Source organism: Mya arenaria, chromosome 3 (assembly GCF_026914265.1).
Source record: "Mya arenaria isolate MELC-2E11 chromosome 3, ASM2691426v1".
NCBI classification, from domain to species: domain Eukaryota; kingdom Metazoa; phylum Mollusca; class Bivalvia; order Myida; family Myidae; genus Mya; species Mya arenaria.
This window is the reverse complement of record NC_069124.1, coordinates 56,395,390-56,415,953: the sequence shown is the minus strand read 5'-3', so window position 1 is coordinate 56,415,953 and position 20,564 is coordinate 56,395,390. Positions and strand designations below refer to the sequence as shown.

The following is a 20,564-nucleotide window of genomic DNA, read 5'->3' as shown; positions in this document are numbered from 1 at the left end:
CTTGTGAATTGTGGGATTGTAAATGGTCAAAACGTCCTAGAGTAAAACGGTCCATGGCATTCGGTGGTCCTCGGTCATTTTTGTCGAAAATAACCTCGGATGTAAGCCGGTACATCTGTAGTTCTTAGTAGTTCGTAAAATTCTAAAAAATAGTATTAATTAATGTTTGAGTTTCAACGTACATACTTTAAAAGTGTTAACGAACGAACAAGAACACATTCATTTCACTATAAGGTAGCACACCCCTCATGGGCACAATTTCAAACTATGATCAGCTTGATTATTTCTTAATGTGTATTATTTTCTGGATTCAAAAAACAAAATTTAAAAGAAATTTACCTTCAAATAACATTTTTTTTTGAATTTGAATTACCGTACCCACATTTCAGAATTGTCGACAAAACGACATCACCCGAGAGACAAGAAAAATCCTTTATTTCTTTTTTTTTTGGTAATAAATTGGTATCAGAGTCACAAGAAATACATTTGCTTTCAGAAATAATAAATTATTGTTCACATCACCAACAAATATAATCATACTGTACTGCAATAGCCATATGGTATATCAATTTTAACATATTGTTTCAGTGACTGAGTAAAATTGGAACATCGATGTTTAAAAGCAAAATCAAAAAGTTCTAGAAATACTCATGACCTATCCTTTATTAATAATTATCTTTAATATTTTGGGATCATTATGCCATAAAAAATCAAAATGTTTTACCGTCTCATTTAAAAAAAAATATGTGTAGAAATGTACTTAATTACTTTTGTAAAAAATGTAAGCTAATGAAAACAAAAAAGAAAAAATAGTGCTTCTGGCTGGATTCGAACCACAATCTTGAAACCCTCAAAAGATGTGTAGTCATGTGCTTAACAACGTAGGCTAAAGCATTGAAATGGACGAGTTTCAAGTGGAGGTTTTCATTAGGGGTGTGCAACCTTAAATGTGTGTTGCATCATTTGTTTTCAAAATGTTGCATCTGTTCTTAACAAATGGGGGCGAAATATCAAGATTTTGAATATCTGCAATGCTTACATGCCGAAGCCAAGCATAATTAAGTGGTTGTATAGAAAGAATGCTAAGTAAAAAATATTCACTGACTATCTGAAATTTCGACAAAAGACAGCGTTGCTGTTATTCGAAACCATATACCATGTTAGTACTTATAAGAACACGTTATGCGTGTATGTTTTTGAAATACTTTAACGTAATCACATGTATGGTTCAGGATGTCCCTTAAAAGAGCTTGGGCATGACCAAGTTTTCTATGAAAATAAATCATGAAAGCTAACTTATACATTGTAACCCATTTGGGCACATACGTTTCACGTCCTGTAGATAATCGGAAATTCTGCAAACGAAATGGCAGAGTCTTCACTTCATATTTCTGAGTCGAAACTGTTGCATTTCTTTGCCGATGTTGTACTTTTTGCACACGTGCATATGATGGGTCTTTCCTGTATGGACGTCACTTTTAACTTGGTAAGGCTACGAGAAACGACGAAAAATGTCAACAAAAATAAGATATAAAAAGTTTACAAGAAAATGGTGATGCCGAGCGGACTTGAACTTACACCGAACGATTCGGATGTGCATTACTGGTCCAGCCCGCTTAACCACTGAGCTACCTGTACATAGTGTATGAGAGTTGACACAACACAAATAAGCATTCTCGCAAAGCTGTGCTATTGTTTAGATACAAAGGATTTGGACGATTTCATGTGCAAGGGGAAGAAGCATTTGTTACGTCATTAAATTTGCAGAATTCGGCCGTTTTCTCGGAGATACCGAAGGTTCTACTGACACAAATTGCAGCGAATGTTAGTTGGTGCTACATCTTGGTTTTACCAAAAGCTTTTTCTCAACAAGTGCATTTCAATTTTGTAAACAAGAAAAACATGGTGTTTTGAGCCCTATTTTTAAATGGTTCGGTCATGTTACTATTATTAGAGACCGGAAAGCGCATGCAATACGCATTGAAAAATTGTCGTTCACGGAAAGTGATGTCTCGGTTTGGTATAAAGCTAACACATGTTATAATGTTGTTGTCTGAGGCTTAAGTATACGTGCAGACTCCATATATCTTGTCTTCCTACTCAGGGAGATATAAAACAGTGCGTATGCCTGCAACGCATTGTTAATGCATATATTTAAAGAGAGAGGGCTAGAAATAGGTTTCCGATAGACTATATCAAACAATAATACCCATGTTTCACTAGGACTTCACCAAAACACGTAGTAATTAATCAGTTTGACAAGACCTTTTTTTCAAATGAATAACATGAATTACAATATGGTGTGCTATTATTATTTATTCATTTAAGAGCACTATATTATATATACGTTCACTTAAGATAAGTACATGATTTACACTTACATGCAATTCACCAAAGGGCCGCACTTTTTACTTTTTACTTTAATCGTATTTTATTGCTTCATAATTGTACACTTTTTGACAATCCATGCAAAAGAAAACAGACAAAACATAAATCTAAGTAACATGAAAAGCATGACATATTTTACTTAAGGGCCGCACGTTAGCTAGTTACGGATACGCTGGGTACGCATAGTAAAAGTGTTATTTCCCCAGTTTCATTCGTGCATAATTCGATCTCCAGGAGTTCAATTCACAAATACGAGTTGCAAAAACACATGCCGTTCACTTATTTAAGAATGTTAGCGGACGAACAATACTTGTTTTTAAAATGCTAGCATTTGCTTGCATCTGTAAGTCACAAATTGGTGATCATGCATGAGGACGAAATGTTCATATAGGGAATATCGCCCATATGCTAACATACTGAAGCGAAGCATAAGTCGTGGTTAGAAAGAATGCTAAATATTAAACATTTATTTTATGCAAATTTGGCCATAGCCAGTGTACCTGTTATTCGAAACCATATAACATACTAGCACTGATAAGAATAAGTAATACGTGTTAGTTCGTTTTATACTATAAGGTACACGCATTTGTATGGTGCAGGTTACGGCTAATGTATGCATGCAGACTCTATGATCTTGTCCTCCAACTTAGTGAGACGGAAACCACTTTATCTGTCTGCAAAACATGTTAATACATAAAAAGCAATTGATTGCCGATTGGCAACATTTGAAATAAAATTATATTTAAGTGCATTGCTGTTGTCCATGTTTCTGGTATTAAAGTGACGTAGAAGTAAATCAGTTTGACAAGATTGTTGCAATATACAGGGGGCGAAATGTTCAGATTTTGAATAGAAGCCATGCATACATACCGAAGCCAAGCATAATTAAGTGGTTGTATAGAAAGAATGCTAAGTAAAAAATATTCACTGACTATCTGAAATTTCGACAAAAGACAGCGTTGCTGTTATTCGAAACCATATACCATGTTAGTACTTATAAGAACACGTTATGCGTGTATGTTTTTGAAATACTTTAACGTAATCACATGTATGGTTCAGGATGTCCCTTAAAAGAGCTTGGGCATGACCAAGTTTTCTATGAAAATAAATCATGAAAGCTAACTTATACATTGTAACCCATTTGGGCACATACGTTTCACGTCCTGTAGATAATCGGAAATTCTGCAAACGAAATGGCAGAGTCTTCACTTCATATTTCTGAGTCGAAACTGTTGCATTTCTTTGCCGATGTTGTACTTTTTGCACACGTGCATATGATGGGTCTTTCCTGTATGGACGTCACTTTTAACTTGGTAAGGCTACGAGAAACGACGAAAAATGTCAACAAAAATAAGATATAAAAAGTTTACAAGAAAATGGTGATGCCGAGCGGACTTGAACTTACACCGAACGATTCGGATGTGCATTACTGGTCCAGCCCGCTTAACCACTGAGCTACCTGTACATAGTGTATGAGAGTTGACACAACACAAATAAGCATTCTCGCAAAGCTGTGCTATTGTTTAGATACAAAGGATTTGGACGATTTCATGTGCAAGGGGAAGAAGCATTTGTTACGTCATTAAATTTGCAGAATTCGGCCGTTTTCTCGGAGATACCGAAGGTTCTACTGACACAAATTGCAGCGAATGTTAGTTGGTGCTACATCTTGGTTTTACCAAAAGCTTTTTCTCAACAAGTGCATTTCAGTTTTGTAAACAAGAAAAACATGGTGTTTTGAGCCCTATTTTTAAATGGTTCGGTCATGTTACTATTATTAGAGACCGGAAAGCGCATGCAATACGCATTGAAAAATTGTCGTTCACGGAAAGTGATGTCTCGGTTTGGTATAAAGCTAACACATGTTATAATGTTGTTGTCTGAGGCTTAAGTATACGTGCAGACTCCATATATCTTGTCTTCCTACTCAGGGAGATATAAAACAGTGCGTATGCCTGCAACGCTTGTTAATGCATATATTTAAAGAGAGAGGGCTAGAAATAGGTTTCCGATAGACTATATCAAACAATAATACCCATGTTTCACTAGGACTTCACCAAAACACGTAGTAATTAATCAGTTTGACAATGACCTTTTTTTCAAATGAATAACATGAATTACAATATGGTGTGCTATTATTATTTATTCATTTAATAGCACTATATTATATTTACGTTCACTTAAGATAAGTACATGATTTACACTTACATGCAATTCACCAAAGGGCCGCACTTTTTACTTTTTACTTTAATCGTATTTTATTGCTTCATAATTGTACACTTTTTGACAATCCATGCAAAAGAAAACAGACAAAACATAAATCTAAGTAACATGAAAAGCATGACATATTTTACTTAAGGGCCGCACGTTAGCTAGTTACGGATACGCTGGGTACGCATAGTAAAAGTGTTATTTCCCCAGTTTCATTCGTGCATAATTCGATCTCCAGGAGTTCAATTCACAAATACGAGTTGCAAAAACACATGCCGTTCACTTATTTAAGAATGTTAGCGGACGAACAATACTTGTTTTTAAAATGCTAGCATTTGCTTGCATCTGTAAGTCACAAATTGGTGATCATGCATGAGGACGAAATGTTCATATTGGGAATATCGCCCATATGCTAACATACTGAAGCGAAGCATAAGTCGTGGTTAGAAAGAATGCTAAATATTAAACATTTATTTTATGCAAATTTGGCCATAGCCAGTGTACCTGTTATTCGAAACCATATAACATACTAGCACTGATAAGAATAAGTAATACGTGTTAGTTCGTTTTATACTATAAGGTACACGCATTTGTATGGTGCAGGTTATGGCTATAGTAACCCTGATGTATAATGTTTTTCACATATTGACATACTTCAAAAAAACACGCACATTTTTTTTATTTTATTTTTAAATGTGCGCTGCCCTATTTGTTTTCATAATGCATTCGCTTGCATCTGTTCTTAATAAATGGATACAAAGAATGGGCTATATAGTTATAATATCATATCATGATGCAATACTTACTTACCGAAGCCAAATATAAGTGGTTATATAGAAAGAATGATAAATTTATCACTTTTACTGACTATCAGAAATTTCACAATAGACAGCGTACCTGTATTTGAAACCATATTACATAAAAGTCTATTTTAAAACATGTTATACGAGTTTTATATACTTCAAGGTAACCGCGAGTATGGTCTAGGATGCACCTCGTCTTAATACCCATTAATCTATTGAAAGCATGATCGTGTCTGTCTGTCTTTTCTAATTATCGATGAGTGTTTACTCGTTATATAATTGGAGAGTATAGAGGAGCTTATGAGCGGCTTGTATTAAATTATGGCGTTGACATTTCCCAGTATGCTCTAATATAGAAGGCGTGAGAACACAGTTGTTTTTAACGTGTATGTTTCATAGAAACACTAACCTGGCTTTTCACTTTAAAACAGTCCAAATTGAAAAATAAAGGCAACTGGCTGCTTAAGAGCAATCAAGGACAAAAACAAATCATAAAACACATTCAAACTTTGACAAATGCAGTTTCTAATAAAATTGAGTAGAAATACATGGCCCGTGAGGTTAATACGGAATAAGACTACAAACTATCATTTGACAGAGTTCCACAGGCAATGATTTATCCAATATTTACACTGGAAACTATTCTCTTTTGCAATACAATGTCAAATTATGTTATGTTTTATGCAAAAAGAGCACCTGTTTCTTCTCTTTTATTAAACTTTAATAAAATACTGATACTTAAACACAGGGACTCTTTTTCTGTATCTACATCCGGATCTTGGTCAACGGGGGCAGATAACTGTGGTTTTGAGCGGTCAACGGGGGCAGATAACTGTGGTTTTGAGCCAGAAATTACCAGTACAATTAAGTCAAAACGGCCTAATATCGTGAATGCTATGGGCAATTTTTAATCTCGTGTTCTTTCTTTGAATTAAAAAAAGGATTTTAAGTTGACCCACCAGCTCCGCCCTTTCTGTAGTCACGTGGTATTTTGGCGCAAAAGTTAAAGATGCACTCTTACCCCAAATAAAATTTACCACAATTAATACAAATGTTTTGATAAACCAAAAAGGATGAATATATGTCGACAACAAAGGTTTTTATGAAGGATACCTAGTTTAATTTGAAAGAAAGGTGCAGAAAACATGGTATATCTTCCTTATGAGACTATAGTAGATCACACTAAATCTTTTAGCATTCACCAATCATTTAATATATTTGCGTTTTCAACTATAAAATAGACGGTTACAATCTTGTAATCAGTATATAATATTTTCCATAAATGCATTATTTAGTAAATAGTTAAAGGTTTATCACTCAAAAATTATGTTTGTATGTATTGATTTTGAATAAGAGTGTCACTTTTGTAGTGGATTATTAAGACTTTTTTGGCGTGGTCAATACTAATTGTGGTGGGTGGAGACGTGGAACTCAATCCGGGACCTACACCAGGGCCTGCCCCAGGGTCAAAGCGGGCTACTCGACAGAGCACACTCTCGTTCGCATCCGTAGCCAGGATTATGACCTCTCGCCACTGAGGGGTCGGGGTAAGGAGCCAGCGCGCAAGGCCCGTCAGGCCACGGCGGGAAGTGATAATGAGGATGTTATGTCTTTCCTAGGTTCCATGAAAACAGAGGTGAGAAGTGATTTGATGTCTATAAACAGTAAAATTGACGATATAAATAGCACAATCAGTAATTTACAGAAAAATGAATTCTTGAAAACTGAAAATTTAGAAATGAAATCAATTCTGAAGAACTTGATAATAAAAGTGGATAATGTTGAAGGGGCCTCACGCAGGAATAATCTTCGTTTTATTGGTATCGACGGCGACATGAATGAAAATTGGGAAACGAGCGAAAGCAAAGTCAGAAACTTTATCAAAAATGATTTATCTTTGCCTGAGCTTGAAAATACTGAGATTGAAAGGGCTCATAGGGTGAAAGGGAAGGATAGAAATAAGTGTAGTATTATTGTGAAGTTCGGCAAGTACAAGGACAAAGATACCATTTTGAACAAGGAACTTTACTCAATCGAGGCTCAGGATACGCTGTGCACGAGGACTACACAGAACGTGTAATGCGCCATAGGCGAGAACTTTCAAAACGTTTGGTGGCAGAGCGCAATGATGGGAGGTTCGCAAGGCTTAGCTTCGATAAACTGATCGTTGATGACAGCGTATATGAATATGACGAGGGAAGTAATTAAATAGTGCGCATCGGCGCTGCTCGTGGGCGGCCGGTAAACCGGGCTCAGGATACACGACCGATTACTCTTACAGGCGACGAGCCACGATACCGGGATGGGAGTCGAACTTCGCAGGATGACGATGACTCATAGGATGAAACCCTTCTTGGTGCCGTCGGGGGTGGAGGAATCGACTAGGGACGCGGCCGAAGCCCAGAGACAACAAATGACGATAAAAGATTATCTATTTGTACCGGATGGACAATTGACGACAAGCACATTGCCTCAGAATTTGTTGAGAATTCTAGAGTCAGTTGAGACAATGCAAATTACGTTGCTGGTGTTATCTTGCCCTTCGGCACATGGCTCATCTGGGTAGCAATTGGCGACATACGCGTCGTTTTAAGTAATTGTTAAGTATTTTTCAAGTCAGTTGAAACCGACAGCAAGGTAAATAGCAATACTGGTGGTATCTCTCAGCTCATATGTCGTTGTGGCTCACATACTTCAGTGGACGATGCCATTATGCTACCATGTAGTTGTTGCTTATCGAGAAGTTGTCGATCAGTTGCTGCCATTCGCGCACGCGTTGGCCACCAATTTCCAACACTCTGCTGATGATCGGATGATACTCCTACGATAAGCAGCAATGGTCGTTCAGCCAATCGGCAACTACTCGTGGAATAAGATTTGACCGGATCTGACCTTTTGTATCGGCTGCAAAGCATGGTAGACACGTACTTATTACTTTGTCCGGCGTCGTCGGCGTGACTTTTTTTGTTTCCGGAGAGCATGGCCGTGGTCAGTAAATTCATCTTATAGGCGTTCGGTCGTATCTGACACATATTCATTAAATAATAATAATAATAATAATAATAATAATAATAATAATAATAATAATAATAATAATAATAATAATAATAATAATAATAATAAACACATACATACATAATGTATATACTAATACCATGTATATAAACATTGCGTCACGGCATCATGCTCACGACTTACAGTTGATATATGTAATGGAAAACATATTTTACATCTTCAGTCTCTACTTTAAAGGGATGCAATTTTGTTTAGAATAAACAGCACTTATTATCCTGGATAATTCCCCCTGCTGTATTATTTTAATGTAGATGAAATCAAACCGATACCTGAGAAAATCTGTTCGGGCCTCCACAGTTGAACAAATTTTAATGTAAAGTGCATGCACTAATTTCAGACATGTTCTTTTGGTCAGTAGAAGGGCCGCAGACAGTCGTATGGGTCCTTTACGGGGACGAAGCACAGCACGACCTATAGTAAATCATATTTCTGTTACGGCTCCCATACGGAGTCTTAATGTTATGACATCTAATTCCGACCATGTTTCTTTTTCGAGAATCTGGACATACGGGTGTTACATACTCGTAGCTCTCACGGTACCCGTACTTATCGTAAGAAAATAGCTTCCTGCTGGTTCCGGGCCGATAGCCCGAGTCCAATGGGAATTCGGTATGAATTTGTTCATATTACCCTTCTGTGATGCCCATGCATACCGGTGTAAGTCGGGTTCTCACATGATTTGTACGGTAGATTCTTAAAAACCTGTAAATGCCAGGCCCCGATTTCTCGAAACTTCTTAAGCTTAACAGGCTTAAGTAGCTTATTTCAAATAGTCAAAACACATACTAAAATGTGATTTTGGTAAATGAAATATGGTTATTTGTGATATCCATAAAAGAAATATCTATTTAAGGTTGACTAACTTTAAATGATGTTTATATTACGCGAATTATAGACAAAGAGAAATAGTGGAATTAGCTAAATCCTGTTATAAGGGACTTAAGAAGTTTCGAGAAATTGGGGCTTGAGCATTTACACCAATGGTCCGTAAATGCGGATGCCGTACCTGTAAGGGTTTTGGAAACTCGCGCATACGATTGTTCGGCCGCAACCTGGCCATAATATATTCGTTCAGGGCTTATCTTGTCCCTTAAACCTCATCCATAGTCCTTACGGGGCCTGCAAACTGTGGCATGCCCTCATCTGTCTACAACATCTACATGTAGGCAACATACTTCCCTAGAGGCATGGTTTTGATACTTTGTTCGGGCAAAACATATTAAAATGACTCACATAAATCAAGAGAAAAGAGCATTGAATACAAATGTAAAAACAATTAAAGAGGGAAAAAATAATAAATTGAGCTATAATAAAATGTCCAAATGTTGTCCGTTAAAAGTATGCCAAATATTTTTGCAACACCCTGTAGTGAATGGGCTACACTCATTGGCCAGTTGTAAAAGATAGTTCTAGACTAATATACCTTAATATATTTGGTATATCAGGTTTATTTGTACAATATTTCAATAAATATACCATAACAAAACAGTTATATTTCCATTCAGATAAACTTCTCTTTTTCTTCTGCAGTATTATCATACGCACGTGCTTAATAATTATTCATCTAATATCATTGCGCGGTTAATCGGTCGCAGTTTAAAGATGAAAGTAGCCGAGAGGATGCTGCATTATACAGTGCGAAACTACTGATGTTTTATGGTAGGATACGTGTTAACAACAGACAGTGATTGTTTATTTTGATTAATAACATGTTAAAGAATTAGATTGAAATGATTATACACATCAGATGTTATTCGTAATGGAGAAATCATGGGTGGATTACAATTGACAGTTGTGATCAAGATTTCATTCATTGTGATACTCGGTTTGTTACTTGTGGAATGTAGACTACACAAAAGTGAGATAATTCGTGTTAATAGGCAAGTGGATGTTCCTTTTGGCCGTAGTGTAACTTTAAACCCCTTAAAGGACTTGAATATACATGTTAAGCACGGGGACTCGTGCTCTTTGAATATTGTGAAACGAGACAATTTGCCATACAGTGCAGGACAACTAAGCAAATCTGAATTTCCTTGCAGATTTAGTACTGGAGATTTAACTTACATTCACTATGGGAGGATATATGGTGTTGACAAATTTCTTACATTGCTTCAATACAATTCACAGAATGAGACATTTATCACTCAGTTTGTCATTCAGTTCAATATCATTGAAAAACCATATGAGATTGTTACCAAAAATGTTGCGGTACAAGTAAATAGCTATTCTGATGTCAGCTCACCAATAGATTCATCAGCACTTCAGTTTTCATTTGACGAAAGCATTAATTCATGCTTCATTAGTGTTTTACCACAATCTCTTGGACTACCTCAATTTGGTGAGTTGCTGAACAAAACCTTATCTAACATTGACTGTGAAGAATTTTTGACTTCTGATATAAGGTATAGATACTATGCACATAAAAGTGTACCGAAACATGACAATATTCCTATGCAGGTAAAACTTCTGACAAAACTTGGAGAACTTGTAAAGGATGAATATTTTCAGTTGGAAGTACTGATATCCTCTGGTAGAGACAACACTCCACCGGAACCCAGCGATAAAGCCAAATTCATAATGGATTCAGTCAGCCAGTCCATCCTTACACCAATCACTGTTGACATTTTGTCAGCTACTGATGGACAGACACAGTCGGACAAACTTATGTTTAACATTTCTCAACCACTAGGCCCCGGTGAAGGAATTATCATTAATACGGATAATGCAGATGAACCAATTAACCACTTCTTTCAGTATGAAGTTAATGATCTCAAAATTGCTTATAAGCCAACAAAATTTGATTCAAACATCAAGAGAATTTTTCAGATATGGATTTCTATTGTGGACCCAGAGGGCCTGGCCTCAGATTCATTGCCATTGATGATTGTTGTTGAACCAATGAGTACAAATGCACCTGTTGTTACTGAAAATATGGGCATGTTCTTAATTGAAGGTCAATCAAGACCAATTATAAGCCCAGATATGCTTGAAATCTCTCATGTGGGTAACTTAGAAAGTGTCAGAATATATCACATTGATGGATTGCGGCATGGTCACTTGACTCTCCCAGCTGGGAGAAATTATTTCACACCTGAGGATCTAAAACATGGACTAGTGGTTTATCATCATGATGACAGTGATTCACTCAGTGACAATATAGTCTTCCAGCTTTCTGATGGACAAAATGTGATTACATTTTTATTTCCAGTAACCATTTATCCAAAAGACGACAAATCTCCTATCTTGACTGTTAACAAAGGTCTTGATATCCAGAAAAATGACATAGCATTGATTTCATCTTTAGATTTGTCAGCTTCGGACACTGACACTGATGACAGTGATGTCATCTTTGTTCTTGAACCGCCCTATTCAAGTCGAGGATTGATCATAAAAAAGCAGCCAGAAAAACCATCAGATACAAATGAATGGCATTTTCATAATGGATTTTATGTGCAAATAGTATACAACTTTACTCAGCTGGATATTTTGAAAGGAAAAATGTTTTATAAGCATGCAGGATCTCAATCTAATGAAGCTTTTATGGATGACAGAATCAGATTTAAAATAATAGATAAGGGTATACCACCAAATAAGTCCCCTGTTCATGAAATCCATGTTAGAATACAGCCAATTGATGAGATACCACCTTATTTGTATCCAAACACAAAGCTTGAATTAGATGTCACTGGAAATGGATGTACACCCTTTAACAAGAAAAATTTAAGATTTACTGACGATGACACAAATGACCGGACAATTATGTACACCATAAAAAGGCAGCCGTATGATACGTATGATTATGGGCCGTTAGAAGCTGGTACAGTTGCTTATTGCGATAACTCTGACAGAAATCTTACACAATTTAGCCAAGCTGACATAAACCAACACAAAGTTTGCTACCTACCACCAGCAACAGGACTTGGACTTGCAAAAAGAACACTGCAATTTGACTTTAATGTTGAAGACCAGTCTGAAAACATTCTGACAAATCAGGTGTTCACCATTATTATTAAGCCAGTGAATAGTGTTCCACCAGTGGTTATTAACACTGGAGCTGAGGTTGTTGTAAATGGTGAAATTGTGATAACTCCACAGATGTTATTTGTCAAAGATACTGACCCACAGAATATTGTTATCATCATGAGTAAACTTCCACAGTTTGGTATTTTGTATAACAATGGAACTGTAATTGAAACAGATAAAACCTTTTCCCCTTTTGACATTGAAATGGGTAAAATTGTGTACAGAAATCAAGAACATGATGAAAGTTTCAAAGATATGTTCATGGTAGAAATATCTGATGGTATACATTTCATTCCTGTGACATTCTATGTAAACATTGTTAAAAGAAGTGAAGTACTCTTCCAAAGAAATTCTGTTGCTGATAATGGTAAACTTACTATCTATCATATAGTGAATGAAAATGGTACAGTTATTTTAAGTCCTGAACATTTTAAAATATATGATACATCCCTCAACCCAAGAGATATTGTGTATTCTATTCAAAAGTACCCATTGTTCGGTTCAATATTATTAAACGGGCAAGGAAGCAGTTATTTCACACAAAATGACATTTTAAACAGAAAGATTACTTACACACATACTGGCTCAGATATTGGAAGAAGTAAAGCGGAGGACAGAATCAAGCTTGTAGTTCTTGGTACGTCAAATGTTTTACTAAAAGATGGGTCCATACTTGAAAGAATTGAATTAGTTTTTGAAATTCAACCAGTAAACAATCAACTGCCTGAAATCATTACACATGATGATATAGAGGTTGCTGAAGGAAGAACTGTACAACTACGAAGGGAACATATTGATGTTAATGATATTGACTCAGAAGAAGGTACTATAATGTGTATGATAACAGAACAACCTAAAAATGGATTTCTTGAAAATAAATCACCAGGTTCAAGGGCTGGATTACCCATATCAGCATTTAATGTAGATAATATCAGGAATGGTGACATATTTTATGTACAGAATGTTCACAAAGGTATAGAACCAAGAAGTGATCAGTTCTATATAAAATGTTCAGATGGGAGAAACCTTAGTGGTGACAAGAAAATATCTATTGCTATACTTCCAGCAAATGATGAAGTTCCTGGAGTAATTGTGAGGGAATTCATTGGCTCTGAAGGCATGGACATAAGAATAGATGCTGCAATACTAGAGGTGACTGATAAAGATGAACCTGCTGATGAGTTGAATGTTCTTATTGTCACTCCTCCTAAACATGGTAAAATTGTACAGCAATCCCTAACTGGTGAAGTCCAAGTACAAAATTTCACTCTTGACAAAATCAAAGAATTTTCTACGATTGTGTATGAACATGATGGCTCTGAGACTACTAATGATGTGTTTGTGTTTGTTCTGTCAGACGGTATTCACAATGTCACAAGGACTGTCTCAATAACTATATTTCTAATTGATGATGAGCCGCCGAGACTTGCTGTAAACAATGGACTTGAAATAGAGAGCTTGGGAGACAAAAAGACTATCACAAATGAAATGCTGAAGGCTGTGGATGTTGACTCTTTGGTCAGTAACCTTACATTTATAATCAAAAAGATTCCACAATATGGTGTCCTGACAAAAACTGTCCAAAATACAAAAGTGAACCTGATTTATGGGTCTAACTTCACACAGACAGACATTGATAACAATCTTGTGGAATATATCCATTTTGGCAAAAAAATGAAATTAGACTTGATCAAGTTTGATGTGACAGATGGTTTGAACTCACTTATTAACAGATATTTCTATGTGACATTTAAAGGCATTAACCTGCTTCAACCTGATGTTTTTAATACAGCTCTATTTCTGCAAAACGATGGAGGTGTAACATTAACTAGGGCTATTCTGACTAACTCTGAGATAAAAGTATCTGAGGAACTACTTTTCAACATTACTGTTCCACCAAAACATGGCCATTTAGAATATGTTGATCAGAGTGGTGAAAAACTTTCCAACTTCTTGTTCCAATATTTAGATTCTAACAAAGTAAGATATGTTCACCGGAATGAAGATGAAGTTAAGTTTGACGTCTTTGAAGTAGAAGTAAGTGATGATAAAAAACCAATGGCCAAAACTTTACGAATTTCAATCAGTGGACAGGACAATAATTTACCTGTTGTCATGGTTACAACTCTTAGACTAAAAGAAGGAACAAATAAAATACTAACGCCACTGGAACTCAGGGTCTTTGATGTGGACACTGCTGATGAAGATGTGGTTTTTACCATAACACAAGTGCCTTTACATGGAAATCTGCTGTACAACCTCTCTAGAATAGTGACAAGGTTCTCTCAAAGTGACCTTAAGAAGGGCCTCATATCTTACCAGCATGATGGAAGTGAAACATTTTCAGACAGTTTAATATTTACCGTCTCTGATGGCTTACACCAACATTTTTACATACCAGGGTCTGACATGCCTCTCCGTACACCCCAGGAAATGGACATAGAAATAATACCCATGAGCAGTGGAGCCCCTAGAGTAGTGGTCAACACAGGGTCTAACTTCTTGACCAACTTAACCAATGGTTTAGGGTTTCACATAACTAACAGAAATCTAAAAAGCCAAGACTATGACAGCCCAGATGATGCACTACGATACATGTTGACTGTCGGACCACAACATGGGTTCTTGCAAAACACTGCACAGGGAGGTGGAGCTATTGCCATGTGGACACAAGGTAAATTGTCAAATCCATGTTATGACACATGCATGCATTTGACACATACATCCATTTCCTTTCAGCGGCATAGCTAGCTCTATTCATGTAGATACATTATTGTGCTAGGGGTTCTGGGGCATTGGGCTTTATTAAAAACTGGAAAATGGACAGTTTTAGGATAATAAATCAATAAATAAACCCTATACTATGCATATTTTTTCCTCTAAAACATCAAACAAGTAAGCCCTGATTGATAATCAGTTAATAACAATCAGATTGTCTTACAGAAGTCTATTTTTCAGTCATTTTTGCCATTGAACTGTATACCCTTCTCAAAAAAAAATACACTTTTTACCAAAATGCGCTTAAAACGCACTAAAAAGTGTATTTTTCCTGCGTTTTTCTGAAAAAGTGTATTTATTCTGCGTATTTTTATGAATAACTGCGTAATAAGTGTTTCTTTTCTAAATAAGTATATTTTTTCTGCGTTTTTTGTGTGAATAAGTGCGTCTTTTCCAACAGAAGTGCGTTTAAGTGTATTTTTTCTGTCAGTAAGTGCGCTTTTTATACAGAAGTGCGTTAAAAGTGAATCTTTTAGGTTTTTGTTTTCAGCAGAGTGCGTTTTAAGTGGATCTTTTAAGGGAAAAGTGCGTCTTTTATTTTGTTTCTTTTTTTACCACCAATAAGTGCGTTTTAAGTGCGTCTTTCATTTTGATATTTTTCTGACCACCAGTAAGTGCGTTTTAAGTGCGTCTTTTTGTTAAGAAATGAATCTTTTACTTTTTTTATATTAATGTGAATTATGCCCTTCTCAAAATAACATTTATGAAATACACACATAAATACAAGAATATGAATGAATGAATAAATCAACCAGTAAATAAGCATTTTATTATTGATCAATATACCTTCAAAATAAAAAATAATGAAATAAAAAGAAAGATCATATTAAAAATCAAAAATATATTATAATTTCTTATTTATTGTGTAATCAAAAGAACACATTTTACTTATAGGCAAGAATCAATTGCATGTAATTACAACATTTATAGAATTATTATTCCTTAAGTTTCTTGTAATGACTACCAAATTCTTTGCCATTTCCTTTCCAATTTTACAACATGCATGATAAGCCTGATCTTATCTGATTGTACCAAGGACCAATTAAATCTCAGCATTTGGGAGCCAATTTCAAATCAAAGCTACTGGTAGCCATTTTGTTGGGATTTCATTAAAAGAATATTGATGATGTTTTAATTAATAAATGGATTTACACCAATTAAAACAAATTAATATTAAAGGGATTAGTGAAATAAAATAATGATCATTAGATCAGGTTAATATGAACTATGATTAGAAACATGACAATACCACTATTGGATGATTTGTGATAAACTGACATGTGAAAGCACTCAGGTCATGGTATGTATTCTTTATTTCAGTTGTTAATTTCACTGTTATTACACTTGACTACTTGTGGGACTTTTGTTTGTCAACTTTCAACCTAGTGCACATATTTTAATAAATAACAATGCTGGTGTAGATAGTAGCTGGAAGTAGGATTATTGGTCCCAGATAGTAGATGTAGTTTTAAAACTCAATGAAGATGCACTTGTTTTTATCCTTATATATGTTAATATAATATTAACATATTAAGCAGAAATTGCCATGTTTCCATAAATATGCACACTAGCACCTTTAAAGTTATTCAAATGATTACAGTGTTGGTTTTTGGAGGGGTCATAAAACTGTCATCTTCCACATGGCTTACCAGTTATTGGAAACTGGCCAAATTGGGTCAATCAATTTAAGTACTAATAAAGTCATTACTTATTTAAAATATGATACCCTGTTTTCTTCCAGAGCTGTCAGGAATCTCTAGATTTGACAAAAATATAACAAAAGATTCTTGAGACTCACAGTCATTTTCCAATTTGTAGCTTACAGTTTCATGATTTTCTATCAATTATTTTTGCCACTGAGTAAAAGGTTATTTTATTATTGCTAAATTTTACAAATATGTACTTGTATGTCTGACTGTAAATACATTATGTCCAGTTACAAGGTGTCATGTTAAATTAATTATGAGATTTTTTTTTTTATATATGTAACACAAACTCATGTTTAGGAAATTTAAATGAAACAAAATCAGTATTTATTTATTCAAATGTGTTCTATTTTTGATGGTTCAATATATTTATATATATATATATATATATATATATATATATATATATATATATATATATAAATAATATATTAAAAGTGTCCATTTTTTATTTTTGCAAAAATGGACACTTTTAATGCAGGTAAAATGCACCTGAGTGAATTTGTGCTCTTTTTTAACACAGAAAAATGCTCTTTTAATGCAGAAAAAAATGCACTTTTAACGCATTTTTTTTCATAAAACTTGGGTGCAAAAGATTCACTTTTAATCAGTAAAAACGGAAGTGCGTTTTAAGCGCGTTTTTAAGGGATCAAAACGCACTTCTTTACTGAAGTGCGTTTAACTGCGTTTTTAACCCAAAAATGCGCACTTAAAACGCAGTTGAGTGCGTCTTTTCTAGAAGTGCGTTTTTACCTCCAAAAAGCGAACTAAAAACGCACTTTCAAGAAGTGCGTATTCTTTCTAAAAAAACGCACTTAAGTGCATTTTAACTGCGCTTTTTGGAGGTAAAAAACGCACTTTCAGAAAAGACGCACTCAACTGCGTTTTAAGTGCGCATTTTATCCAAAAAAAACGCGGTTTAAACACACTTAGTGCGTTTTTTTTGTGTAAGTTTGTTTTAAGTGTATTTTTTTTGTTAAAAACGCACTTAAAATACACTCAAGTGCGTTTTTAGTGCGTTTTTTGTAAAAAGCGCAGAAAAAATACGCTTATGTGCGCTTTTCTGTTCCATTTTATTCACTTTTTACGCACTCGGTAAGAAAAATACGCTTAAAACGCAGTGCCAATACCGCTGCGTTTAACGCGCGTTTTCTGCACGTTTAACGCGCGTTAAACGCGCGTTTTCCGCACTTTTTTGAGAAGGGTAATGAAATGTTCAATGTCCATATGTCTGTAACATCATGTATAGTCAAGTACGAATACTGTAACTTTGGTTGATTTTTTTTTTTTTTTTATCAGAATCATGTTGATTCAGCTATTATATGTGCCTGCCTTTTTCGATGTTTATCATATGAACTAAATGGGTTTTCTTCAAAACAATTCACTATATTATAAGTGTATACAAAAATACATTTTTGAAATGCTGTTGGATGTGTTTAAGTAGTTTTGTTAAAAATATACAGTTTGTGGATCATACTGACATTTATGAATATTCTAACTCCTTGTATTTAATTTGTGTTGATACTAGTATTTATTTAACACAATGATTTGTTTGTGCCAGTAAAGAATAATCAATTTATTAGTTAGGTCTTGGCAAATTCTGATTAAAAGTATTTTTTTGATCTTTTTTTGTGGAAAAAACTGATTGCAGACTGTCAAAATAGGGCCAAGCATCTGGTTATATTAATTGTATCTTCATATAGCTGATAATAATCTGCAGGTTCCTTCAATAATCTCTCTTGTTTGATTATTTTCCACACAATGAACTATATTTCAAGGGTTAAAGAGCTAGTTTTGTGCCTTTAGAATTTCTGCGGGATTAGAGTCTTGTGTCTGGTCCAAGTTTTTGCTCTCTCTGATAGCAGACACACAAGTCTGGTAGTTGGGAGCTTTATAATACTGGATTCCAGTATTTTGGAGCTAACTGAATGGTATTTTGGAGCTAACTGAATTTCGCCGCTAAAGATATTTATAAGCTAGTTTTACAGTCAATAAAAACAAACTTAAACCTAGTTTTGAAGCAATCAACTCATTAAACTGTACTTTATTCTGAATGAGAGGAATCTAAGACTTCAGTATAGGTGTATTATAATATTATTGTCAAATTAAACCCAAAATTAGTTTGACTTGATTCAGTCATAAACAAATAAAATGTATTTCTATTCCGTTCAAGGTTCAAGTTATTATTTTTAGTTGAAATATTAATTGAAGTAACCTCGAGTACCTGGTGTATTGTTTCGCCATTTGCAACAAATAAGTAATAATACTTTTAAATATTGTTAAATTAACATGCAAATATAACACAAATGTCTTAAATATGATAACAGATAAATTAGTTAATGTAAATAGCATGTAAATGAAGTATATACATATATAGCAATAATAATATGGGTACAGCATATTACATTATATATTGGTATACGTTTTTTGGCGTATCGGTTACCCCTTATTTGTACACATAGACTTTACGCCTCAGAACATGCAGTCATGTGGTGTTTTATTTAATCGATAATCGATAATATAGATATGTATAAATATATATATTTCGTTTATATATCATTCATTTGCATACTTCAAAACAGACTTATGCATGGGACTTTAAATCAATGCTAAATTTGCGATTCATTGGTCTTTCTTGTAGCTCTAATTAAACTTGTAGGTTAATTTATCAGTGTTACCAAATTTTTGGTGTATTAGTCTTTATTATAGAGATAATAATGCTGTTAATTGTCAAAAATTATTTAATTATGTAAAGTAAGTGATAATAATTTTGATTATTGGTGGTCAATGCATGGAAAGTTGAAATTTGTCTTTTTGACCCCTAACAATATATCTGACTAGATGTAATTATGTAAAGAAATATTTATGTAAGTTGTACAGCATCTTAAAGATGCACTCTTACTCCCAAAAAGATTTACTTAAATGAATACAATTGTTTTAACGAATACACCAAAAAGGATGAATAAATGTTGTAAACAATGGTTCTCATGAAGGATACCAAGTTTAATTTGAACGAGGACTTTGACCTTCGGTCCAGCCGATCCCAGGTAAAACTGGGGGGACAAACTGCTCGCAGGATTCCTGCCAAATGCCCCTGCACCCAGGGGACATCCTAGGTAAGGCCCATTCTGCACTATTTTTGGCGTGGAAACAAAACCATCACATTTACTCGGCACTGCCTATTTCCCCTGCTATTTCTGGACCCGGGGGTGGGGAGGGGGGGGGGGGGGGGTCATAAGACCTTCTTTTGTTGTAAGTGTAACTATATGATCATTAGAAAGTTTCATACATGTATGAAAATGGTAATTTGTCTGTGCTGCTCTGAATCAATGAGTTCTAATTCAAATAGCCATTCAAAAGTAGCAGATTTCCTTTGACTTAGTTCTTGACATCTAAAGGCACCTACCTGTAACAGAGAATCAGCAATTAACAGTGGATTAATGTTACCCAATTCCTCTAACTACCTGCTAAATACAGTGTATGTAATTACCACCTGTCCCTATTACTAATAGGCCATGTGGCTGCATGGATATTCCTGCAGTTATTCCTTCTAATTAAATGAGATAAATCAATTAATGAG

General features: G+C 34.9%; 1 protein-coding gene across 1 annotated transcript in view; it reads left to right on the top strand.

Annotated features, from left to right (window-relative positions):
• Positions 1 to 10,106: 10,106 nt before the first annotated feature.
• The window catches only part of LOC128227783 (extracellular matrix protein 3-like), an 86,739-nt gene continuing 76,281 nt past the window's right edge, over positions 10,107 to 20,564 (top strand). The window contains exon 1 of the mRNA XM_052938632.1: positions 10,107 to 15,174. Within this exon, the coding sequence (XP_052794592.1) occupies positions 10,248 to 15,174 (4,927 nt within the window). The 5' untranslated portion in view covers positions 10,107 to 10,247. The remainder of the gene's footprint in view (positions 15,175 to 20,564) is intronic.